Source organism: Podarcis erhardii (genome assembly GCF_964252035.2).
Source record: "Podarcis erhardii genome assembly, chromosome: 6".
Taxonomy (NCBI): Eukaryota; Metazoa; Chordata; class Lepidosauria; order Squamata; family Lacertidae; genus Podarcis; species Podarcis erhardii.
The window spans coordinates 74,608,642-74,635,502 of NC_138510.1; the positions used below are offsets into that span (position 1 = coordinate 74,608,642).

At 43.9% G+C, this 26,861-nt stretch overlaps 1 protein-coding gene across 5 annotated transcripts in view; it reads left to right on the forward strand.

The window, feature by feature from the left end:
• Window positions 1-5,401: 5,401 nt before the first annotated feature.
• The window catches only part of LOC309343831 (ferric-chelate reductase 1-like), a 36,864-nt gene continuing 15,404 nt past the window's right edge, over window positions 5,402-26,861 (forward strand). Inside the window, exons 1-5 of one of the 5 annotated variants that reach the window (XM_081865930.1) lie at window positions 5,402-5,560; window positions 5,672-5,757; window positions 22,204-22,402; window positions 24,604-24,740; window positions 26,389-26,483. In XM_081865930.1, coding sequence (XP_081722056.1) covers window positions 22,204-22,402; window positions 24,604-24,740; window positions 26,389-26,483 — 431 coding nt within the window. In that variant the 5' untranslated portion in view covers window positions 5,402-5,560; window positions 5,672-5,757. Of the gene's footprint in view, window positions 5,561-5,671; window positions 5,758-12,613; window positions 12,797-20,302; window positions 20,365-21,301; window positions 21,442-22,203; window positions 22,403-24,603; window positions 24,741-26,388; window positions 26,484-26,861 lie in introns of those variants that run through there. The other 4 variants (XM_081865927.1, XM_081865926.1, XM_081865929.1 and 1 more) reach the window with 4 other exon arrangements.

Consider the following 26,861-nt stretch of genomic DNA (forward strand, 5'->3'; position numbering starts at 1 on the left):
TGCAAGGACACCATACTGTGGAATTAAGATGGCGCTGAAATGAGAAAGTTGAAATAGATAAGAAGATACTATGGATTGGACCTAGGTCTTCTGCTGGTGTAAATTTGATTAACCTGAAGTACTTTGGGTATAAGAACACCGTATCTGCTTGTGGTCATACTTTACTACTACAACATTAAAATAATACCACCTCTGCTAGAGAAGATCATATCAATGTTACTATGCAAAAATTTGTCACATGAACTTAATTGCAATTATACAAGAATAATTACAATTATTATTACAGCAATGGCAAACATATTTGCAGAATATTTCACATCAAGGCTGCACAATTCCCCCCACAAATTCACATGGTGTTGAACATTGATTACTCATTCAGCCTGTATGCAGGCGTGGATAATTTAATGGGCTCATCAAACAGTTTTCTGACAGGTCTCTGAAATGTAAGCCTGAGGCAGAGTTTCATGTGTCCGGAAGGAGGGAGAGGAAACTGTACTCAAGTGTGTGAGAGGGGGAAATACCACACAGTTAATTTTTCTGTGCCTGAATGCAACGCATACATGAACAAAATGCAGCCTGGCCAGACAGCATCCTTGTAGCCAAGACTTTGACTGGGGACATCAGAGCTGAAATCCCTACTTAACCAAGAAGCTCACTGAATTGTCTAAGGCGAATTACTCTTGCTCAGTCTTACCGACTTGACAGGGCTGTTGTGGTGATGAATATTTCTTACTCTGTGTGTGTGTGTGTGTGTGTGTGATCAAACATTTCTAACCTGTTGCTTGGAGGCAGGATGGGATAAATTAAGGGATAAATGGGATAAATGTCGTTTTTTGACAGAATTACAACCCTGGTAGATGAAGGGAACGCAGTGGATGTAGCCTACCTTGATTTCAGCAAGGCATTTGACAAGGTGCCCCATGATATTCTTGTAAAGAAGCTGGTAAAATGCGGTCTTGACTATGCTACCACTCAGTGGATTTGTAACTGGCTGACTGACCGAACCCAAAGGGTGCTCATCAATGGTTCCTCTTCAACCTGGAGAAGAGTGACTAGTGGGGTGCCACAGGGTTCTGTCTTGGGCCCGGTCTTATTCAACGTCTTTATCAATGACTTGGATGATGGACTCAAGGGCATCCTGATCAAATTTGCAGATGACACCAAACTGGGAGGGGTGGCTAACACCCCAGAGGACAGGATCACACTTCAAAACGACCTTGACAGATTAGAGAACTGGGCCAAAACAAACGATGAATTTTAACAGGGAGAAATGTAAAGTATTGCACTTGGGCAAAAAAAATGAGAGGCACAAATACAAGATGGGTGACACCTGGCTTGAGAGCAGTACATGTGAAAAGGATCTAGGAGTCTTGGTTGACCACAAACTTGGCATGAGCCAACAGTGTGACGCGGCAGCTAAAAAAGCCAATGCAATTCTGGGCTGCATCAATAGGAGTATAGCATCTAGATCAAGGGAAGTAATAGTGCCACTGTATTCTGCTATGGTCAGACCTCACCTGGAATGCTGTGTCCAGTTCTGGGCACCACAGTTCAAGAAGGACACTGACAAACTGGAACGTGTCCAGAGGAGGGCAACCAAAATGGTCAAAGGCCTGGAAACGATGCCTTATGAGGAACGGCTAAGGGAGCTGGGCATGTTTAGCCTGGAGAAGAGGAGGTTAAGGGGTGATATGATAGCCATGTTCAAATATATAAAAGGATGTCACATAGAGGAGGGAGAAAAGTTGTTTTCTGCTGCTCCAGAGAAGCGGACACAGAGCAATGGTTCCAAACTACAAGAAAGAAGATTCCACCTAAACATTAGGAAGAACTTCCTGACAGTAAGAGCTGTTCGACAGTGGAATTTGCTGCCAAGGAGTGTGGTGGAGTCTCCTTCTTTGGAGGTCTTTAAGCAGAGGCTTGACAACCATATGTCAGGAGTGCTCTGATGGTGTTTCCTGCTTGGCAGGGGGTTGGACTCGATGGCCCTTGTGGTCTCTTCCAACTCTATTCATTCCTTATTTCATAGAATCATAGAATCATAATCAGTTCATTGGAGCCAACTGCTAGGGGCCGAGGTCCCTTCGCCCCCACAATTAAATATTTGAGGGGGCCATTCCCCGCAAAGTTGATGGGCATTGCCATTCAAATGGTGTGGGTGCACTCCGTCATGTGATTGATTATGTGGGGTGGGGCTTACCTGCCCCCCCACCATATATTTTATTCAAGTTGGCAGCCCTGAATCAGTTCTTCGCAGTTGCTGTTGGTATTTGTGCCACTAGTGCAAAAAATGTAATCATTCTAGCGTGTGGTGCCATCTTGTGGCCTTTCCATGGAAACAAAGCCTTACCAATAGTAAAAAAGCAAATTCTCAAGGTGGAACTATACGTTACTAGGTAAATTTGGGGCCCTGCTAATGTGTGTGTGTGTAGGGGAGAATCAGTGGGCAAGAGGTGGGTACTTTAACCTTCCCCACATATCCATTGATTCTTCCCTGAAAATGTCCCTCTCTGCCATTTTTACCTCAGCTTCCCCCCCCTCAAAAGCCCCCTGGGCTCAAGACACTAGAAATAAGACCTATCAAGGGGGAAGTGGTCTTGGGGGGATTCATAAGGAAAAAACAAACGAGCATGAGAAAAGTTGCACATCCTGTGTGGATTGTCCCCTACAAGTGCCCCTCACACCTTGCATTTGAGTTACTTCAGTGCATGCAGGTATGGAAACAAGAGCTGTCAAGAGGTACAGCCATGTTGTTGTTTAGTCATGTCCGACTCTTCGTGACCCCATGGATCAGAGCACACCAGGCACTCCTGTCTTCCACTGCCTCCTGCAGTTTGGTCAAACTCATGCTGGTAGCTTCGAGAACACTGTCCAACCATCTCGTCCTCTGTCGTCCCCTTCTCCTTGTGCCCTCCATCTTTCCCAACATCAGGGTCTTTTCCAGGGAGTCTTCTCTTCTCATGAGGTGGCCAAAGTATTGGAGCCTCAGCTTCACGATCTGTCCTTCCAGTGAGCACTCAGGGCTGATTTCCTTCAGAATGGATAGGTTTGATCTTCTTGCAGTCCATGGGACTCTCAAGAGTCTCCTCCAGCACCATAATTCAAAAGCATCAATTCTTCGGCAATCAGCCTTCTTTATGGTCCAGCTCTCACTTCCATACATCACTACTGGGAAAACCAGTCATACCTCGGGTTAAATATGCTTCAGGTTGAGCGTTTTCAGGTTACACTCTGTGGCGACCTGGAAGTAATGGAACGCGTTATTTCCAGGTTTCGCCACTCGCGCATGCGTAGACGCTCAAAATGACATCACGCGCATGTGCAGAAGTGGCGGATCGCAACCCGCACATGCGAAGACACGGGTTACATTCGCTTCAGGATGCGAACAGGGCTCCAGAACGGATCCCGTTCGCATCCAGAGGTACCACTGTATTTTGCTACCTGTGACAGAACAGCAAAGATCAGACTTTCTTCCACACTCAAGGTGCACAGTAAGTAAGGACGGTCAAGTTATTTGAAACCTGCAGCAGAAAATCCCACAAACGCTTCTTAATAAGATAGAAAATACAAATGAAGGAATTCCCTTAGCAACTTCCTTTCATGACACCCCAAAACCAGCTGCCTGGGGCAGCCACCTCACTCTGCCTAACGGTAGAGGCGGCCCTGTGTTGGAAATACATGTCTGAGATGAGGTGCGCTTCCTCACATTAGGTTATAACTACATGGTACAAGAAACATGAGTGCTACTAAATATAGCAACTCTGCATTACACATGGAGAAGCAATTTGGTTTGGTTAGGATTTGTAATGCGAACCTAACAAATTAGCACTTTTTGAAACAATATGCAAAATGAAACACAGCTAGTTCAAAGTTCGCAGTTCTTCACATTATGCCACCAAAATAAATGTTTACAGAAATTTATAAAATATAGAACAGTGTGGCTTAAAATGCATAATCAGTGAGAATAACATAAAATGCTTGCAAAATTGCTTGCAAAAATGTGTATATACATAAAAATATGTATTTTGGGGTCATGTGCTCTAAAATGCTTCAAATTTTCACGAGGAGTGGAATGGATTGCCAACTGATGTAGAAATATGGAGAACTAAATTTAAGATTGGAAAGGTGAGAAACTGAGTGGAACAAAGATTGGAAGTTGTCAGATTTGTCCATTCTTACTTTGTATCTCCCCTGCCTCTGGCTTTCCCATAACATGAACTTTTACAGTATGCATGGTTTTATATTTCCAAACCCTGCTCTTCTTCACCGGAAGCTGCAGGTAGAATGCTGAAAATTGGAGCGTAGCAGTCACACATGTCTGGGCATCTCTTTCTGGGCAAATGATAGTAAAGAATATATTGTAAAATGCAATTGGCATTGACATCCCTAAGACATTTTGGCACCTGAGGCAGAAAATCCACTTGGTGCTCTCCTCGTTGTTCAATAAAAAAAAAAAGACGCTTTTAAGTGTGCCCAAATATCTACTGATGGGGCTGCCTCCCTGTAGGGATAGACCCTCCATCTTCTCTGTGATCATCACAAAATTGAGAATGCACCAATAAATGAAGCACAACTGTACAGTGCCTTAATAAAAATACTTTTTCAGAATGATATGGGCACATCAAGCACTTGTATGAATTCTACTGAAGCTGGGTTTTGGGTATCATGTTTATAAAATGAAGCTATTGTATCGGTGGCTGAAGCATGAGCAAGAAATGAACCCAACATGTGACCAGGTAAATGAAAGGGAGAATGTAGAGAAGGATAAGCTCAGTTCGCCAAGACCTTTGCTGACTTCTGTGAGAGAAAGTACACAGGCTGCTACCATGGGAGACTATAGTTGTGGCGACTTGCCCAGCTCCAAACACTTGAGCAATCCATCATACTGGCGTTTTGCTAGCCTATGAGTAAATTTTGCAATCCAGAGAATTATGACTAAATCTTTATATCCAGTAAGGCTTTGCATTTGTATTTCTGAAAAAACCCAATGCCACCCTTCCCTTTGTTTAAACCTACAAAGATCTTTTAGAACTTGCAAGGGGATTTCAGAAGCTGCATTTGAGAGAGCTGTAGGAAGACCCATTCAAGTCTATTGGAAGACTGCCTGGACGGTGATTAAGTAGCACTGGGGCTACCAAAACATGTTGAACAAGCTGGAGCAGGCAGTCGTCTGCATTGGCTACGGTTCGGGTGGAGATATGTCATTGCTATGTGCTCAGCCCAGGTTAGATGAGAAAAACCCCATAGCAAAATGGCAGAAGAAGAAAAAAAGCACAGCTGTGGTCCAGTGTCCATGGAAACACTGCCAAACAGGGGCTGTTGTGGCAATGAGGCTCACATGGAAGGAGTCAATGGAAGCTTGCCAACAGGAACACAACCCCAGGACATCTTCAATAACAAAGGACACCCACACTCCATGAGCTCCTATTGCATAGGGAACAATGACCCTCTCGCCCTGCTATAAGCCCCTAGGCATCCTTCCAGTTCTCTAATGCTAGGGGTAAGAAACCGAAGGGCCACATTCTCATCTGGGCAACCTTTCGAGGGCCTCATGCCAGAGGTGAGTAGGGCCAGTGGCGAAAGCAAGTGGAGCACTGAATGCAAATATTACCTCTGCTTGGTAGGCTGGTTTCTACACGCACTCGCACACCCCTCTCTATTCTCCATCCAGGCAAGAAAGTGACAGTATCAAGACGAGTTCAAGGGCAAATTCCAGCCAGGAAAAAACCATCGAGGTGGAGAGGCAAAACAGAGCTGGTGAGAGGTGTGGCCCGGGAAAAGGGTGTGTGGCCGAGAGGCTTGAAGGGTTGCAGGACTCCTGCCTTCTGACCTACCTTGCTCAGTAGCACTGTTTTGGAGCACAGCACACAAAGCAAAGAATGGAGAGGCTCCGGGGCCTGTTCTGCTACTAGGTCTCCTGTGGCAGCCACCTCAGGCAGCCAATGCTGGGGTTATATGTTCCACTGGGGCCTGCCCTTTATCCCCAAAGCTACCCTGCTGTCTTCAAGGGCAACAGAAGTCTCTGTCCAAATGCCAACCTTAAAATAAGATTCCAGCTGCAAGTCCAGTCAGTTTCTATGTACATGGAATGGGGGAGGGAGCAACCTCTTGTACTTTGACTCGGGCAGTTGAATGCCTGGCCACACAACATGGCATCCACAGAGTTCCCGGGGCATCCATTTAGCCAACATGCAGTTCAGTTCCCATCGCCTCTAATTAAAACAGGTCATCCGCGAGTTTCAAAACGCACAGCACTTGCTACTCTGCTGTGACAGAGTTTATTAAACTCAGAAAAAAACAGTGGCACTTTGTGCTGTAATGAGTGGAGATGCGCTCCAAAATTTCTTTCTCACTGAGCGCTTGCTGCACAGAATTTGCTCCCCTGGCATTTTTCAGAAACTATGTGCACAGAAGGATTTGCACAATAGCGCTATATATTTACTGCAAAGAAGTAGGTGGTTTGCATCTCATGAAAACAGGTTTATTTTTGCTCAGGCAACATTTCAACTTAAAGGACTTTGACACTAAGGATAAAAGTTCAGCTGCAAGCCTATGGGAAAGGGGTGGAAATGCCAACTGGAGAATTCAGGTACAGTATAGTGTTTATATTAATTTGTACATTGTACCAGTCAGGCATGTGGAAATATTAAAATGGATGATACTATGTTGTTGTTGTTGTTGTTGTAATTTAAAAAAGGACAAAAAGTTATGCTGGGTCCTTTTTCAGTCCTTTAGCTTTGTGACACTCATACTATGCAAGGCACCTCCGCTGCCTTGGAGGCAACTCCTGCAGCCAAACTGTTGCCAAACGTATTGCTCTGCTTCCTTTGGACCACATCAGCGAGGCTGAGAGGGGGGTCTTGTCATCTGTGTAGCCCAGGACCTCCATTCACACTGCCCAGGCTTGCACCCTGGAGAGGTCACCTGGGTGCTGAAAAGGCAGCGGTTTCACTTCACCTCTAGAGGGGCACTCCATTGTCTCTCGAGGCAGACAACAACAACAGGAACAACGACAACAGCTGCAGTTGACCCATATTATAAAAGGACTGCATTATGCTTATTTACAACATCTACTTCCCACTTTCCCTCCTTTCCCCCTCTGTTTTATTGTCACAACAACCATGTGAAATAGGTTAGGCTAAGGCTGCACCCACACAGCTATAAAAAACCGCTCTGGGGAAAAAACGTTGTAAAGCTCACAATGGAAACTTTTATATATATATATCTTTTACTATTGTAGCTTAGTCCTAAGAGTCAAGGTCACCCAATGAACTTCATGGCCAAGTGGGGATTTGGCCGCCAGTGTCCTAGATTGATACTTGAGTAACCACTAGACCTCATTGGCTCTAGTTCTAGTCAGAGGCATACCTAGGGTCCCTTGCATGCTTGGCAAAGAGCTGCATTGGTCCCCCCATCACTTCTCCTGCGTTCAATCTTGCTGCAGTAGTGGCTAATGGAGCAATCTGCTTAGCGCTATGTTGAATTCCTCCTTAGGTCATTGTAAGTGCAACTAACTGCTCCTATGACTAGCCCCCTCACATGAACAGTACAGCAGGAAGATCACAGCTCTTTTCCAGGGTCAGAAAAACAACAGCAGCAATTACTTTTGTATGCAGCAGCGATGCCATGGCTTTGAACAGGATATTTGTAAACCATGCTTCCCCCCCAATAAGGACATAAGAAAAGCCTTCTGGAACAGGCTGAAACTTTATTCTAGTTCCAAATCTGTTTGATTTTCTATGTTATCCTCATCTTGCATCTATTCGTTTGTTCCTTTTTATTTCTGTTGACTGGCTTCATTGAAATATAAGGACTTGTTTTATATTGCATTTTGGTACATGTTATATGCAATATAACAGGGTCTTGAAGGTTCATAAATAAAATGAGCTTGAGCAGACTTAACAATCTGATATTGTTTGGGATTTGTGGTATATCTATTTTCCAGTACCTACATAATGAGATAGGTCATTGCAGAGCATAATTACAGTTCTGTGTACTGCTAAAATTCTAGGCTTCTGGAAGATATAATTAAAAAGAAGACTGGATAGAAATTACACAGTATCTGATTTGCATTCTCAATATCCAAACCCCATTCATTGTAAATGACCTCTGGACAGTTAAGTCCAGTCAAAGGCGGTTATGAGGTGCAGCACTCATCTCGCTTTTCAGACTGAGGGAGCTGGCGTTTGTCTGCAGGCAGCTTTCCGGGTCATGTGACCAGCATGACTAAACCGCTTCTGGTGCAACAGAACACCATTAGTTAAAATGGACAAGGTTCTTCACAAGCTGTTAAGCGCAACAGCGTGCTTTGCAAATATGCCAAGTGATTTGCTTAACTTAAATGTTTTGAGTGTCCCTGTGTTACAGCTCTCAGGACAGTAACAAAATCAGAATGGAATCAATTTTTCTAATGATGTCTTTGTGTCCCACAAAATATTACATTACCTAGTCTGCCTCCTCCACCATCTATAACCCTGAAATGTAAGCTTTGAGTTTTACCTATATGCTGGGATGAACGTAATCTAGCTCACAACTTCAGCATTTGCTAAGTTTTATGGAGATCAATAGGGCTCTGCTGCACAGGGACGTAATTCCTATTGATCACTTTGCCAGGTGCAAAGGATGGAAGTTACAAGCAGCTGGAGAAATATTACCGGACTGGAACGCACATTATAGTTGCCACAAGGATGCTCTCCGTACTGAGTGATGCCTGCCATGGCTAGAACAATAAAATGAGTTCCTGAATGGATAGCTTACTAACATTGGTGAGTTTCTACAAGAAACAATGCAAAGATGTGGATTCTCAGAGCAAATTAACAGGTACGCCTTTTCCTTCGAAATTATAGGAAGGGCTCCGTATCCCAGCTTCAGCATTTCCTTCATTTGGTTCAGGGATTTTATTTCCCATGTAAACAGACTCCATTTCTGCACGTACACCCAAATCCACACACACCACTTTTAATACTTCTCTGAGAAACGGAGGGGAGGAAAAAGGAAAACCAGGAGAAAAACAAACTGGGATGGCTTCTGTAATTCCGGGACTGTGCCTGGAAAATCGGGATACTTGGAGGGCATGACATTAGAATTAAAGAGATTGAGCCAAATGTGTGGTTTGGTTTGAATTAGGCAATCAAAGCCCAGTATCCTTACAAAGGATGCCTCCCGGTGGAGCTGAAAACTGATAAAACTGGTTTTGTTGGCTGTATTTTGAAATGTTGTAATTATCACCAGGAAGCCCTTCCCTGTCTGCCAATGATACTTTTACTGTAAATATCACTACAGCTACTCCAGCAAGTGCAGAAGAGGACATTAACTTGATTGGCTACCCAAAGCTGGCTCAATAAACTCTGCTGAAACTAGATTTGGATGCAGACCTAGTGGTTGTTGCGATGTGTCCAAGGGAAGGGGGGCAATTCGCAGGCCCCCAGCTGGCTCCAGCCCACTGGCCGGCAGCTGGGCAAACTCTGGTTCTTTGGAACAGCATCAAACAGCGACTCACAGCTTCAGAAACTTGAGCACGCCTTAACCAGCAGAGCAGAAGTGGCGGACAGAGGCATATGTAAAGCATATTTACAAGCAGTTTATTCAGCATAGTTCAGGACAAAGGAAACATGTCTGCTCTCTTTCATGTCCAAGAGCAGGAAGCAAAAGCAAAAGCTATACACAAACGGAAGTTCCCAGCAAGCTGTGCTGGAATGTAAACAGACATGTGACATACAACAGCTCCACACATCTGTTTAGCTGCAACAGAACATCAATATCCTAACAGAGGTTTCCTTCCATCTCACCTCACAGCCATTTACTTCACCACCCTCCCTGTGCTCCAGTAAGATTGAAAGTAGTACTTGGCACACCACACATGCTGGTGCACACACAGTGCTGAAGGAAACCCAAAGGGACAGGAAAAAGGGGTGGAAATTCTTCCAGCATCCCTGAAACAGGACTTTCAGGAGACATTGAAAGAAATCAGAAGGCACTGGTGAAACTGGCATGACTTTCCCCTCATTTTCGCCAGAGAGAAGAGATGGGGAATTGTGATCAGCCTAAGTGACAAGAAGAAGGCAGCTTTTTATTGTGATTTTTTTGCTCCTGATGATATCAAGATATTTATAAGCAATTTCGCTTTCAGTACTGCTTGCATCTGCCATGGTTTGGGTGCAGACATACTGCTCCATTTCTTATTGGTACATAGTTATCATGCTCACCATCATTACAGTATTATTATTATTATTATTATTATCATCACCATCATCATTATTAATTAAATCTGTTTACAGTGGTACCTCAGGTTAAGTACTTAATTCATTCCGGAGGTCCATTCTTAACCTGAAACTGTTCTTAACCTGAAGCACCACTTTAGCTAATGGGGCCTCCTGCTGCTGCCACACCGCCGGAGCACGATTTCTGTTCTCATCCTGAAACAAAGTTCTTAACCCGAGGTACTGTTTCTGGGTTAGTGGAGTCTGTAACCTGAAGCGTATGTCACCTGAAGCGTATGTAACCCGAGGTACCAGTGTAACCCGAGCGTATGTAACCCGAAGATCTGAAGATCATAGAGCAGTTCACAATATAAAAACACAAAAATAATAACTAACAAAAACAATAATTCCTCCCCTTTAAAAGGCCATATATTGTTTAATTAGCCAAAGTCCTGGGAGAATAAGAAAGACTTTGCCTGGTGACTAAAGATATGCAATGAAGCATACCACAAACAGGGAGCCATTGCAGAAAAGGCCTGTTCTCGTGTTGCTACGCTTTGGACCTCTCATGGTGAAGGCACACATAAAAGAGCCTCAGATGGCCTGGGTTGGTGATTTGCTTTAAGCCACTCTCTGTCCTTTCAGTTCAGGAGGAGGTTGAAGCAATAACTGCCACCAGCCATAACAAGATGAGCAGATAAGCAGCACATTGAGAATTACCAAGATTTTCCAAGCAGTCTGTTCTCCTGTCATCTCAGCTGACAGCTACTCATTATGAGGTAAAACTAATAACATTCATGCGGGTGAGAGGATTTGAAGGGCAGGAGGGGGCTTAGTTTTTCCCTTGCCCACCGTGTCCCCTCCATATCCATTCTCTGACCACCTCCCTTCAGCTCAGTTCATCCAATGAGAGTAACAACAGTCTTAAAGGGATACTAGCAGGCAGGAGAAGGATAAACCACCATGCTTTGATTTTTTTCTAGCAAATACCCACCTTCCTCCACCCAGTGCTAACATTAACTTGGCTAAAAACATGCAGTCTGCCAAGGCATACTTTCAGAGAGATACTTTCTCACTCTCCTGTCTGAGACCCATAGAAATGCAGTTTTGCAACAGAGAAACGCAGCTGATTCGCAGGAAGTCTTATAACCTCCATTGCCACCAAATCAGAATGAATGCTCAGTAAATAGGGCTCATTAACTTCTGGACAAACTTTGTGCAAGCAAATAGCTAAAGGAACATGTCAGCAAATGGAGGAAAGAGGCAATATCAGGACTTTGCTCCCTGATCCTGAGCAGAGGTAAATAGGACTTGGAAATAGAAGTCTTTGCAGCTGTTCCAGTGACTCCAAATGAGTGTTTGAGGGGTTAAAGGGAAGAAAGCTAGTGAAATGAGTTGCTTCTGCTGCCCTTGCTCTGTAAATACTTAACAAGCATGTAGTGCCATACACAATTTTTTTGTTGCTGTTAAAAAAAGATTCTGAACTTTATGAATGGATTGAACATTGGTCAATTTATGAAATTGCTCTGGTTTTTTCTCTCTTGGAGGGTTTTAAGGTATTGTGAAGTGGAGGGGAGGGAGTTGAGGTGGCGGCAAGACAAGGGGCTGTTCCTAAGCCAAATGTGCTTAAGGATGTCTAGTTGATTTCAAATGACTTTTAGCAGTAAGTGAATGCAGGATCAGGGCCTCTTCATTATTTGGTTAAAAGGCAGCTGTAAAACTGAGTGCATATTCTTAGCAGGATTCACACTTTCCAACATTTCTCTGATGAAAATAAGAATGTCCTATTTAATAATAATAATAATAATAATAATAATATATCCCACCCATCTGTTTGGGTTGCCCCAGCCACTCTGAGTGGCTTCCAACGTATATACAAACATTATAAAACATTAAACACTACAAAACTTCCCAATACAGGACTGTCTTCAGATGTCTTCTAAAGGCTGCATAGTTACTTATCTCCTTGGCTGCGGGGTCACATAACTCCACACCCTCCAACATTTCTCCGATGAAAATGGGGGTGTCCTAAGGAAAAGTGAGACATTCTGGGATCAAATCATTCTGGAAGGGTTTCTGTAAAACCCTGGAAAATAGAGACACTTGGAGGGGCTGCAGGAGGGACTAAAGTTCAGTTACTTGGAAGTGGATCCCACAAGCTTCGATGGGTTTTGTTTCTCTTGGGGGTCACTCCCAGATGTATCTATGAAAGGAGCCCAGCAGCCTGAGCCTATGTATTCTTCCTTGATCTGAAAAAGTAAGTCCCGCTGATTCCAGCGGGGTGTTCACCCACCCACCCACCCAATTCTTCCCCAAAGCTGCTTCAAGGACGAGTTTGCTTTCGCCTTAACTTTGCTTGGCTCCACCCACGTCTGAGAGATGCGATACAGCTTGTCAGAAAGCAGGAAGAGCCTCCTGCAAGATAAGAGCGCGTTTCTTCACTGCAGCCTCCATGCTCACAGCAGGGAGTCGGAACGACCTGCTTGCCAGAGAAATGCCCACCCTTTATTAAAAAGAAAAAAGGAAAAATCCTGTTTGGGTAAAAGGGGAAAGCCTAGCAGCTGCGTTTATGCCGCACGAGCAGCGTGTTCCTTAAGGTAAGAAACAGGTGTCTTATGAATTCCTTTCTTAAGAGGGTGTGTGCGTGTACATCTTGGGTGTCTATGTTGTGCTTAAGACACTGTGTTCAGTGTGACGCTTATAAGAGGGGACTTTGTGGCTGGCTGTGTGTTGGATGGCTTTGCCAAACCTGTGCCTTCTCTCACCCTGTTCTTCTTCTTTTTAAAAAATCCCAATATATATTGCAGAGATTGGTTATGTTAATTAAGGAAAAGCTGAAGGAGCTCTTAAATAGAGTTATTACTTGATCGGATTCTGTACTTATAAACTTTATTGCCTTTGTTTCAATGCAGTGTGTGCTAAGGTAACCAAATATTCAAAGTTGTGGGTGGGTATATTTGATGTTATGAGTTTGTGGGAGGGGCAGACTCTCCACAGACTCTCTGAGTGTCCCTATTTTCCAGGGACAATCCTAGATTGACAGAAGCCATTCCAGTTTCTGATTTGACCCTAGAATGTCCTGCTTTTCTGTAGGGCGTCCCTATTTTCAGCAGATGTTGGAGGGTATGGAGTTATGCGGCCCCTGAGCCAAGGAGATAAGTAACCGTACAACCTTTAGAAGACATCTGAAGGCAGCCCTATACAAGGAAGTTTTAAAAAATGTTTAGTTATGTTTTTATATATGTTGGAAGCCACCCGGAATAACTGGGGCAACCCAGTCAGATGGGCGGGGTATAAATAATAAAATTATTATCATTATGGAATAGGACGTCCCTATTTTCATGGAAGTAATGTTGGAGGGTTTGTCTCCATAATCTCTAGGGTCAGTAAAGAGCTAGAATTTGAGTCAACTCGCAAATTCATGAAGTACGCAAAGTTTAGTTAATTAAAACTAAGCCAAGCACGGTTTTGTTCAGTTTAGGACCACAAGTCCAGACATCTGCGTACAGCTAGCAAGGGATAAGCCAAGTCTTTAATGTGACAAAAGGTGCTGATGGCCCATGTTGAGGGGGAATCTTTGGGCCTGGGCAGACAGAGGTTGCCAAGTGATGGGGTGTGCATGCTAGGTGCCAGGAAAAGGGTGGGTTTGGGTCTTAGCAAGGTGTGCTGGGAACAAGAAGGGAGAACAAAGAGTGTTTCTGACTGTAGAGGCTGCAACCCAGAGACTGGGGAGCATAGCTGGCTGCTCTGGACTCAAGCTTGCTGAAGCTATGAGAGGAAGAAGGAGAGACACTCTGGAGATGTAATGCTGTGAACTCTATTCGTCTCCATGTAGATCCAGGTGTAAAATGAACCATATATCTTAAAAAGCTACAACCTCTGAATTCTCAACAGACTGTTTGGAACTTCCCTGAATCTTGCTGCTGCTCAGCAGAGATTGGAGTGGTGTGTACCAATATAGGGCTTGCTGATCGGAAGGTCAGCAGTTCGAATCCCTGCAATGGGGTGAGCTCCCGTTGTTCGGTCCCTGCTCCTGCCCACCTAGCAGTTCGAAAGCACATCAAATGCAAGTAGATAAATAGGTACCGCTCCGGTGGGAAGGTAAACGGTGTTTCCGTGCGCTGCTCTGGTTCGCCAGAAGCAGCTTAGTCATTCTGGCCACATGACCTGGAAGCTGTCTGCGGCAGTGGCGTAGTGTGGGGGGTGCAGGGGGGGCCGGCCGCACCGGGCGCAACATCTGGGGGTTAGGGTTAGGGGGCGCAAATCCATGGGTTAGGGGGTGCAAATTACTTGCCTTGCCCCGGGTGCTGACAACCCACGCTACGCCACTGGTCTGCGGACAGACGCTGGCTCCCTCGGCCTATAGAGCGAGATGAGCACACAACCCCAGAGTCGTCCATGACTGGACTTAACGGTCAGGGGTACCTTTACCTTTAGGAGAGGGCACTTGACAGTGGGAAGAAAACGTGTGTTCACTAGATCCATGGTTTTCAATCTTCCTACCTTCAGGGAGTCCTTTCTGTACTGACAGGTAAATCAAGGAACTCCAGAGCTCCAAGGAGGATTCTAGATCCTGTGTGTTGTTGGGTTTGCACTTGGGTTAGGCAAGACATTGGTTGGCCTGTCAGGCTGCTCCATTTGTGTAAAATGTGGGTGAACCTTGGAGGACACCCCAACATTTCCCTGCAGTTGTTTGTCACAAGGCAAGATCAGGTGTCGGGAACAAACCTTGTGGGGACGTTAGTTTTCCTTTTACAGATCATCTTATGATTATCTGAGGGTTTCCTGGAATGTAGGGTTAGGGAAATATGAACTTGTATACTCTTTCAATAGAAAGCAACATGTTAACAAGATATCATGGCTTCTGGGAAGTTATGTATCAATATGGCTAAAATCCCATTTATTGTGAAACAAGAAAGAATAATGGTGTATGGATCGAGGCAACATAGATTAAATTGTTTGCTATTGGGTTCATTAGTAAGATAGTATATGATACATAGTAATTTGCTGGATACTTTTGGTGATTTTCTTGTGACTTATTGTAACAAAACCAGTGGTTACAATTATTAACATTCTTACATATATATTTAAACACATGTAAAGTATTTGCATGAAACATACCATAGTTTGTAAGTTGAGGGGTGCACTTGAGCAGTGAGAAGCATTAAATTATCTTGGCCAGATACGTAGAAGTCAGTGTGGTGGCAATTTCAAACCTTTCTTAAAACAGCCACCAAAATGTAGGAAGTTTCTTAAGCAGAAGTTCCTGGAGAAGGTCATAGGAAAGATGAATCATGGTGGAAGTGGTTACTGAAACAAATGGCTTCTCAAACTGGCAAATCAAAGCTGTCTATATTTCACAACATGGTGAGATTCTCCCAAATTCTTCACTGTAGTTGGATGGGTGGGGACAGGGCTTTTTTCCAGCCAGAACTTGCCAGAACTCCGTTCCGGCACCTCTCAGGTGGGCGCCATTGTCATTGCAAGAGAATGAGGGAGCTATTCATGGTGAGTTCTGGCACTGAGTGAGGAGAAAATATGTGCATCATGTGTACAACTTGTCAAAATGTCTGACTGTGAAGACCTTAAGGGACTGTTCATAGATACAGGCAGTTAAACCCCATTGATGGCAAGGGACCAAAGATCAAACAGATGAGCTGGTGAAAGTCTGGAATGAAAACACAAATATAAGAAGTCACATCTCTGTGCTTCACCAAACATCTTTCCTAAACCTTTGTAGAATGTGCTATTCCTTTCACAGTGTGACTCTTTGCATATTTACTCAGAAGGAAATTCCACTGAGTTCAATGGGACTTACTCCGAGGCAAGTGTGCTTAGTACTGCAGCTGTATAGCTGGAAAAATCTCACTGTGAGAACTTTCTGGGTTGCAAATGCTTTCTAAATCATTCTTGTTCTAGGTGTTACATGTGGATAGACTAGGTAACTGCTAAAACTTAGCTTTTCCCGGCTATTTATTTACTGAGCTGATCTTATTAATGGCTTTTTAATCTAGCTTGTTAGACAATATTCCATTGGAAACTCTGGGTTTTCAATGCATTTTTCAAACCACAGATGCCTTTTATAAACTGGATTTGTTGCACTCGGGCACTGGAACACAAAAGCTGTGCAAACCTGCAGTTCTGGTATGCAGTTATATCCATCCTGCAAAATACTGACAATCTGGAGACACCCATACACAGCACTCAGATCCTTTGAAGAAGGTAGTCATATGAATGTGGTGGATGGATAAATGAAGTATTAGATGTCTACTAACAGCCTTGCATTTCATAGTTACTGTGGTTTAATGACCATGAAAGTTTGGGTCTCAGTAAATCATAACTTGGAAGGCTGAACCTGAACACAAACTGATGCACTTCTTGTGGGGTGTGTGTGTGTACCCCTCTACAATAATTTTCTGGTCCACTTTCAGTTAGATCCAAGTTTCTAAAAGGCTCAACAAATACTGTCTCCTGTTAGTTTCTACACAGGCTTATCAGGTGTCAAACTTTGCTGTGGCTTATCCTTGAGTATGGAGCTTAGTTTGCAAAGTCCAAACTGGTCATCTTGGTGTTGCAATAACTGAATAATCTGGATTTGTTGGTAGCAAACAAATGACAGCATTATTTAACATTCTTAATGTGTTACCATTCATTCATTCATTCATTCATTCATTCATTCATTCATAGCACACTGTTGCTTAGCGTTCCTTACAATTATGCCATTCTTTTTTTTCTTTTGTAGTAGAACGAAAAGATTTATTCTAAAGGCAGTTCTCCTTTAATTAAGCATTTAATGCTGGCACATTCAGGCAAAAATCTTGCATAGATGGGAGAACCAAGATAGGTATGGGATTTCCTCTTGCAAATGCCATCAATGAACTCAAGTGACTATACTTTTTTGTGTCAAATCAGGTCCCTAGTATTCTGCCTAGATTTAAGTTACTACTTAGTTGATGGGAAAGGACCCTGCTGTTGAAACCCATGCCAAGGTCCTTGCTGCAGTTCTGCAGAGATATGTGAATTTGTGCAGTTACAGTGGTACCTCTGGTTAAGAACTTAATTTGTTCTGGAGGTCCGTTCTTAACCTGAAACTGTTCTTAACCTGAAGCACCACTTTGGCTAATGGGGCATCCAGCTGCCACCATGCCACCGCAGCACGATTTCTGTTCTCATCCTGAAGCAAAGTTCTTAACCCGAGGTAATATTTCTGGGTTAGGGGAGTCTGTAACCTGAAGCATATGTAACCCGAAGCGTATGTAACCCGAGGTACCACTGTATTAGACTATCACATGGTAATTTTTAAAGTGATAGTTAAACTTCTGTTATTGTTCATTCCTTCTAAGGATGTGGTCAGTTTACTTAGAGTGCCCTAGCTGTCCACATCGACATGACTTTCTGGTTGTGTACACACACCAGAAGGTGTTGACATGATGGGGATATCTTAACCCTATGCAAAGGAGTTCACACCCCTGCTATAGGTGAATTAGGAAAAGCTTAAGCCAGAGTTTCCCAACCTTAGGTCTCCAGCTGTTTTTAGACTACAACTCCCATCATCCCTAGCTAGCAGGACCAGTGATCAGGGATGATGGGAATTGTAGTCCAAAAGCAGCTGGCGACCCATGTTTGGGAAATCCTGGCCTAAGGACTCCAAAGCTGGTTTGAGAAACAATGCATGAAACTGTGGCACCTTATAACGAAGTGCAGGATGCATATGCATGTTAGATCGTGTCATGTGAACATGGATTAAAAACTCAGCACGGGCAACACAGTGAGTGTGCTGTTGATGGGAATGTGGACACAGCCTTGGCTATCATGCGTTGTCTTTCTACCTCCAAGTTGATATTCTTATCTAAGCCAGTGTAGGGTGGCATTCAACTAACTTTTACTCAGGGTCGACCCGTTGAAATTAATGTCCATGACTAAGTTGGGTCCAATCATTTCAATGGATCTACCTTGAGGAAAGGTTAGTTGAATGCGACCCATAGCTTCTCTTGATTGCTTCTTCAGGACCAGTTGTAAGTGGTTTGCTTCCTTGCTGATTCTCTTCCTTGCATGGGGAATTCCTAAGCCTTGTCTCCCGAGTGACTTTGTTTTTCCACCCTTATGATTTATGTGACACATAGTTTTTCACATTAACGGCTGTCTTTTGCCATGAAAATGTGAGTCCATTCATCTTTTCACAAACCTTTTGGAAAGATTAAATGTGAAACTAAGCTTGACTGTTTGTATCTGTATTTTGAACAAGAATGTCTCTGTGTAAGGGAGAAAAATAATTACCTCAAGGCTATCAACCAGTGATGCAGCTTGGTAGCTTTAGTCCATGGACTTAATGGTTTGTGTGTATTTTAGACAGCACAGTAACATTCCCCTTTTGCCCTCTGCCACCATTACATGCATTTGCAACTGGTTCTACATCCCTGAGATACCAGAGGAAAACAAAAGTTTGCTAGTCCTGATAAAAAAGAAAAGAAAAAAAGGAATATCCCTGAGCGTGTGCAGTTTTGCATTTTAAACTTGTGTGAATCATATCACTACTTTGGGGGGTGGGGGCCAGAGAGTGAATTTGCTTCTGCTGTTCCGATCTGAAATATATTTATTTGGGAATACATACCCCATCTTAAAAAGCAGAGACATCACCTTGCCAACAAAGGTCCGTATAGTTAAAGCTATGGTTTTCCCAGTAGTGATGTATGGAAGTGAGAGCTGGACCATAAAGAAGGCTGATCGCCGAAGAATTGATGCTTTTGAATTATGGTGCTGGAGGAGACTCTTGAGAGTCCCATGGACTGCAAGAAAATCAAACCTATCCATTCTTAAGGAAATCAGCCCTGAATGCTCACTGGAAGGACAGATCATGAAGCTGAGGCTCCAATACTTTGGCCACCTCATGAGAAGAGAAGACTCCCTGGAAAAGACCCTGATGTTGGGAAAGATGGAGGGCACAAGGAGAAGGGGACGACAGAGGACGAGATGGTTGGACAGTGTTCTTGAAGCTACCTGCATGAGTTTGTCCAAACTGCGGGAGGCAGTGGAAGACAGGAGTGCCTGGCGTGCTCTGGTCCATGGGGTCACGAAGAGTCGGACGCGACTAAACGTCTAAACAACAACCATTCTTTTGTAGAAGAGATTTTTTTAAAGCTTAAAAATAATAAAACAAGCATTCCTAATGCATCTGCCCTATACATTTAAAGCAGTATCATGCTACTTTAAACAGTCATGGCTTCCCTCAAAGGATCCTGGGATTGTTGTTTGTTAAGGGTACTGCTACCCACGAAGCTACGATTTACAGAGTTCCTACGAAGAGGGATTGATTGTTAAATGCCTCTGTGAATTACAGTTCTGTGAACAGGGGGAGTCTCCTAACAACTCTCAGCACCCTTAACAATCTACAGCTCCCAGGATTCTTTGGGGGGAAGCCAAGGCTGTTTAAATAATGCTTCAAATGTACAGTGCAGATGAGGCCTAAGTGGCTGCTTCCTGACTATAAAGTTGTATTTAAAAATACGAGGGAAGAGTGGCTGCTGTGGTGACCAGGGACGATCATGGTGGGTCATGCGACCATTCTGGCCCAGGTGCATATACTGAGGTTTTCACTGATCTCCCACTATCAGCTGCTCTTTGGGGTCATTTGCCCCCCACCCCACAGGGCTCAAGGATCCTTTCCTTTGCTTTGAGGTCCAGCCTTAGCTGCACCATGGCCAATGATAACCAAGGTCAAGTGCAGTTTATGAAGCCTGCACATCAAATTCAGCCCATCCATGTTTCATTAATTTGTGACAATTTCAGCTAAAAGGCCAAATGGTAGTCACAGACGGTGTCACTTTTTCCCTGCTAGTGTAAGAGATGAATTGCTCAACAAGGAGTGTGATACAATTGCTAATATTAAAAGGCTGGATGCTTCCAAAGCTTCAATTCCTGGTGTATCACTGATGCTGCAAGACACCGTGAGATTAGCTTTCATTTTGGGTCTCTTAAGGCAGGTTGGATACAGTTTGCTTGTCAGACAGTTGTTTGCTGTTATCCTGAATGCCATATGCCTTGGGAGGAGCAATCGCTAGGGCAGGAGTCTAATCTTCAAAGCTAAGAAGCGCTGACTCCTCTCCATATTTATGTCTCGACTCCATTGGACTAAGTATCCTGACCGATGATGTCTTTGTTTCCTCAGGTATGAGTTGGTACTTCTATCTAAATTGTTCTGAAATTGTTCTCCACGGTCCTTGAGCTTAGGGTTGCAGACCAGCCAATTGGATCTTGAACGAAGGCAAAGAGACTGCTGTATATACTTTTCTAAGTGGAAAACTTTTTGCTCAATTCTAGAATTCGGAGTGTGCAAATTACTGCACTAATTACTGGTGCAGTAATAGAATTGCGAGTGCACAATAGCAGTTTGGAAGCCCCTCTGTTTCTCAGCTCATTGCCCAGGGCATCTTAGCTCCTTGTTCTTAGTTTCCTCTGATATTTTCCTCACCCGGCTTTCCTGTTCTAAACCTGTTTACCTGTTTAGTATCCTTTCCTGCAAAAAATATTATTATAATTATTATATATTTATTTATATCCTGCCTTTCCCCCCTGACTCAAGGTAGCTTACAGATAAAATAAGAACAGTTAAAAAACCCCACCTCCTATTCCTGCGTTATGTGTAAGCCTTTTTCTGTCCAAAAGTTCATGTCCCTCACTGTGTATAGAAGCAGCTCTGTAGGGATTTCGTTGCTGATACTCTTGCTCAGCAGTTGAAATGTGTGTGAACATTCCATGCCATTGGATTACCTCTGAAAGGGCTTGGAGATAAGGCTTTATAGGTGACACTTTTAGTCTGTTCAGTCTATGTGCTGCATGACATAATTATCAGTATTGGGAGTAGAGAAAACATCGTGCTTAATGGTCACATCCAGATTGTCTCTATTTTGTGGATGGGATTCCATCAAATACCTGCATTTTCAAGTTGTACAAATTCAGGATTTAGTGCTCTTGTGCAACAAACCTGCTCCCAACTCGCCCCCCCAATAGTAAACAATAGTTGGTTTAAAAACTATCCATGCTCTGAAATATAAATTTTAGTAACTGTGGCATCACTCACTGGAATAGATTCACATGAAATTTGGGTTCCAATGCACTGGCTTAGTTCCCGAATATTTGGATGAATAACGGATTGTCTTTCAAAATTAAATTAAAATGGAAATGAGAACAGATCTTCCTTTGGAGTATAGCTAATAGACAGAGGAGATAATGCAAGTCAAAACATGTAGGATTGATTGGTTATTGTGCAGCGACTGTACCTTTTCAAAATTATTACAGGCAACTAAAGAAAACAGCCACTTTAGGTCTCTAAATCTTGAAAGTGTGGGAGGATGGTGGGCAAAGGAATTGAAGAGTCAATGTAGTGTAGTGTCATGTCTAGAGTAACTCTGGAGGTATAGGTAAAGGGACCCCTGACCATTAGGTCCAGTTGTGCCCAACTTTGGGGTTGCGGCACTCATCTCGCTTTATTGGCCGAGGGAGCCAGCGTACAGCTTCCGGGTCGTGTGGCCAGCATGACTATGCCGCTTCTGGCGAACCAGAGCAGTACATGGAAACGTCGTTTACCTTCCCGCTGGAGCGGTACCTATTTATCTACTTGCACTTTGACGTGCTTTCGAACGGCTAGGTTGGCAGGAGCAGGGACCGAGCAACGGGAGCTCACCCTGTCATGGGGATTCGAACCACCGACCTTCTGATTGGCAAGTCCTAGGCTCTGTGGTTTAACCCACAGCACCAATCCCAGCTCTGCCATGAAGCTCGCCATCCTCAGCCCAACCTACCTCGCAGAGTTGTTGTGAAGATATACAAAGATGCAGAAATAGTCTATAGAAAAAGATCTGGTAATGTAGCTGGGCGAAGCTCCTTCCTTTAAAGAGGGGAGGGGTGAACAGCAATGGCCTGTTTCTCCTAGCCATGGCTTTAAAAAATAAATCTGCTGCTTTTGGAAATGTTTCTGGGGGACTAAAACTTTGTTCCTTTTCTGTAGATGGAGTCTCCTGGAGTAGCCTTGATGCTCTGGGTCCTCGCCTGCCTTTCTGGCCCATCAACCGGCTTCCCAAATGGCAAAGTAAGAGAGGCGTGTAAGACTATGATGCCCCTACATGGACACTCTTTGCCTCAGCGCTTCCCGAAGCACACCGTTGAAGTAAATGTGACGGAGTTCAAGCCAGGGGACCACGTGAAAGGTACTGTGATCCTCTTGCCTCACTACCGTCCGCAGCAAGAAGGACATAACGCTCGCTGCCTTCTTCACATACTTGGGTGTGGTGCTCCAGGTTTTGTGGGGCCCTTCGTTGAAGGGCCCTCAGTCCCACCCCCTTGCCAGTGTCATTCTTGCCCATTTGATTTCCTACTTCATCTGGGCCAGTGCCGGATTTACATACAGTGCCTCGGGTTACAGACGCTTCAGGTTACAGACTCCGCTAACCCAGAAATAGTGCTTCAGGTTAAGAACTTTGCTTCAGGATGAGAACAGAAATCGTGCTCCGGCAGTGCAGTGGCAGCAGCAGGAGGCCTCATTAGCTAAAGTGGTGCTTCAGGTTAAGAAATGTTTCAGGTTAAGAACAGACCTCCAGAACGAATTAAGTTCTTAACCTGAGGTACCACTGTATAAGCTAAACAAGCTACAGTGGACGCTTGGGTTGCGAACTTGATCCGTGTGGGATGCACATTTGCAACCCACAGCATTCGCAACCCACATCTGCACATATGTGCACGCGCGGGGGATGCGATTCGGCGCTTCTGCGCATGTGCAAAGCGTGATTTGGCGCGTCTGCGCATGCACAACTGCTGAAACCTGGAAGTAACCCGTTCTGTTACTTCCGGGTTTCGGTGGTCCGTAACCTGAAAAAACACAACCTGAAGCATCTGTAACCCGAGGTATGGACTGTATAGCTTAGCCCCCCCCCCCCCAAAAAAAATGTAAAGAAAAAAACTGGATGTACATTTCCAAAATATAAGATAAAAAACAAAATAAAACCTACATACAGCAACAGTGTTTTGTGTTGCGTAGGCTCCTATGATGTAAGTAATGGGCCCCACCTGCTAGCCTGCTCCCTAAAATATCACTGGTTAGATATCTGTTAGGTCCATAAATTACCATATAGCATATATTCAACACAAAAACAGCAACAAGTTTTTGTTGACAAAGGACAGTTGGACATATAAAGGGCCCCATTACCTTCAGTAGCTTAGGACCTCATCAAACCTAAATCCAGCCCTGGTCAGGACCTAATCCACACCACTCCTTAGGTGGAGAGAGCAAGGTGTATAGAGGCTGCAGCAGGACATGAGTGGTGCTGTGGTCTAAACCACCGAGCCACTTGGGCTTGCCGATTGGAAGATCAGTGGTTTGAATCCCCACAACGGAGTGAGTTCCCATTGCTCTATCCCAGCTCCTGCCAACCTAGCAGTTCGAAAGCACGCCGGTGCAAGTAGATAAATAGGTAATGCTGTTGCGGGAAGCTAAATGGTGTTTCCGTGTGCTCAGGCTTCTCTTGTGCCAGAAGCGGTTTAGCCATGCTGGCCACATGACCCGGAAAGCTGTCTGTGGACAAACACCGGCTCCATCGGCCTGAAAGGGAGATGAGTGCTTCAACCCCATAGTCTCCTTTGACTGGACTTAACCATCCAGGGGCCCTTTACCTTTTTACTTTTTTAAGAGGCTGCAGCTGCTCCTTCCCCTTGCACTTGGCCCTGCTCATAGTGGGCAGAGGAGACAGAGCAGACACGAGGAGACAGAGCCACTCAGGAGGAACAGAGGCAGGGACAGAGGACCGGTGGTGATGTGGGCCTCAGGAGGCATCCAGCCCTACTCTCCTGTGACACCAACCCTTCTTGAGTGTGTCCTGGCTGTTGTTTTTCGTAATTATTATATTTCTCACCAGAAGGTGTCAGTAGTGGCCCCAAGAAATCCGCTCGCAGCGGCAGAACTACCAGCACGGCTCCCTCAGCTGATGCCTGTGTTGGTTCTATAGAGAAGGAGGCACAAGTCATTTATTTATTTATTTGGAGGCCAAGTCATTTAGGGCTTTAAACGCGAATGTGAACAGCTTGATTTGGGCTTGGAAGGTACTAGGTAAGCTGCTTCTGAACAGGCATAGTATGGCCCCGCCAACAAACCTGGCTTCTGCATCAGTTGTAGCTTCAAGGGAAGCCCCATGCAGAGTGCATTGCAGTAGTCTAGTCCGGAGGTTACAAGAATATGAGGTACTGAAACATTTACAAGGCATCTTAGACCAGCAGCTCACAGTTCTTAACAGCAGGTAGGGAGAAAGGTACGCCCAGTTCCTCCCTTTCCTGGAAACATAGTTAGAGGCAGGTAGGTGCTGGCGACATAACTAGAGCTTATTAATAGCCATCTCTTCCCTCGTTCTCCTGGTTTCAGTTAGTTTGTCCGGACCTGCGTTTGAAGGATTTTTTCTACAAGCCCGCAGTGCTGAGAACCTGGAGGGGCCTGCCATTGGCTCCTTTGCCCTAGCTGACAGGAAAAGATCTCAGGTCCTCACCTGTGGGCGTGTTAAGGTAAGAGTCCCTGCATCTTCCAGATGGCTTTGGCAAGCAGGTTTCCCTATTAGTTCCAAGTGGATTAGGCCCCCCCAGCAGCAGAATATGCTGTTGCTACTTTTCCCCACCTGCATCTGCTTGGCATGGCATAGCAGAAATAAATTGTATGAGTATGAAAATACCCTTTTCTTTTTCTTTTAAGATTTATAAATGAAACTGGCAGAAGTTTGGCTCGGGATGAATGTTCTCCTTTACTGGCAACAATTAAATGTTAGTGCTCCCTCTACTGGGGTATCCACATGAAAGTGTGTTAATGGCTGCTACTAGACTACAATTTCTAAACTTAGCTTTTAGTTTGTCTTTTCCATAGCATATGTAACTAGAGTACCTTAGTGGACCTCAGAGCAAAGTCACTTCTCCTTTGTAATATACATAGCACAGCAGCCCATCTTGTTACAAATGTATTAAAAAACCAAAACAACAAATTTCTAGGTTTCCTTTTTCAGAAGCTGTTCCAGAAACCGCTTCCAAAATTGTTTTCAAACTTTTTCTAACATGGAGCTTCCTTTGGTAACTGGCATATGCCTTGACCACCAAGTAATCATTATAATAATCATTATTTTCATATGGGAGGATAGCCATGACTGTACACAAAAGCAAAAATCTCAAAGTCTACAAATGAAACAACAACAACAACAACAACAAATTAATTATACCTCACCCATCTATCTATATAAGCACAAACCATTATGGAGGTGATCCAAATGATATAGTATATCTCTCATATATATCTTATCTAAATCCTACATTATGATTCAAAGTGTACAATAATCAGTGGTCCATAGTCGATGACAACTTCACCAGAGCCACACCCTTATCACCACCTCTGGTAATGCCTCGTATTCTCCAATGTCCACTGCACACTAAATTGTACACTAAAATCCCATGCCTTTGATTTTCCTTGTATCAAACATGTGGAGAAAGTAATTCTTTCCCCCCTAATATTGCTATACCATATGTTTCCATACTAAGTCTTCAAAGATACATTATGCAGGGTTTTCCCCATGTTGTACTATTGTTTTTCTAGCTGCCACCAATAAGTGCATTATGAAATCCTTAGAACTTATCTTCTTGTTAGATCCTGTAAACATTGATAAAATAAACAACTCTGGAGTAAAATCTATCTGTGCTTTTGTGACCCCCCCCCCATTCAACACAAACCTATTTTTTTGTTTAAAGCGTTTCTCAAGATTTTGTGTCACTTTCATGAAACACGTATGCAGATCAACCCCAAGCCTGAACTGAGCTTATGTGAATGTACTATGAATTAAAATTCACGTGACTCTACTCTGATGTCATGGCTGGATGTGGGGAAACTTTGGTTCAAATCTTGCTTGGATTATAAAGATCCCCAGATGAGCACACCTAGATTTTTCTCCTGCCATTGGTAGCAGTTAGTGTTGGCAGAGAAATATTTTTCTTCTAATCCATACTGAGTTTAATGACCTCGTTAGTATGTGATGTCAATAAGCCTACAATACAAGCCAAATATTAAAATGCAACTTGTGGTAGACTGCTTTAACCATTTAGATGATTCATGAACAGAGTACCGTAGTTTGCATGATCTCACTGCGTAATGCTTAAATGGGGCATTTGTATGTTACAGAATTCAGCTGTCAGCCATACAAGTAAATCCAAGAAAAGCCACCTAGATGCTTATTGGATTGCTCCTAGAGATGCACCAAAGAGAATACAATTTCTGTAAGTATGAATAATAAAGACAAATTCAGCTATAGCTGGAATCTTCTGACCGAGTGTTCTTAGGTTAGTCTCCTTTCAAAACTTATATACAAAAACAGCAATACTGCTATGAAGAAGATGCGACTCAGTGGGAGATCATCTCCTTTGTATGTAGCAATTCAATTCTTCTTCTTCTTCCTCCTCCTCTTCCTCTTCCTCTTCTAATTTTTGTAGCACCCTTCATCTGGAGAGCACAAGGTGCTCTATAATATAAAAAAATCCCCAGGTAGGGTTAAGAGAGAAACCTGTCTGAAATCTTGAGAGCTGCTGCCGGCCAATGTAGACAACAATGATCTGACTCTGTATATAGCAACGGGTGGCGCTGTGGTCTAAACCACT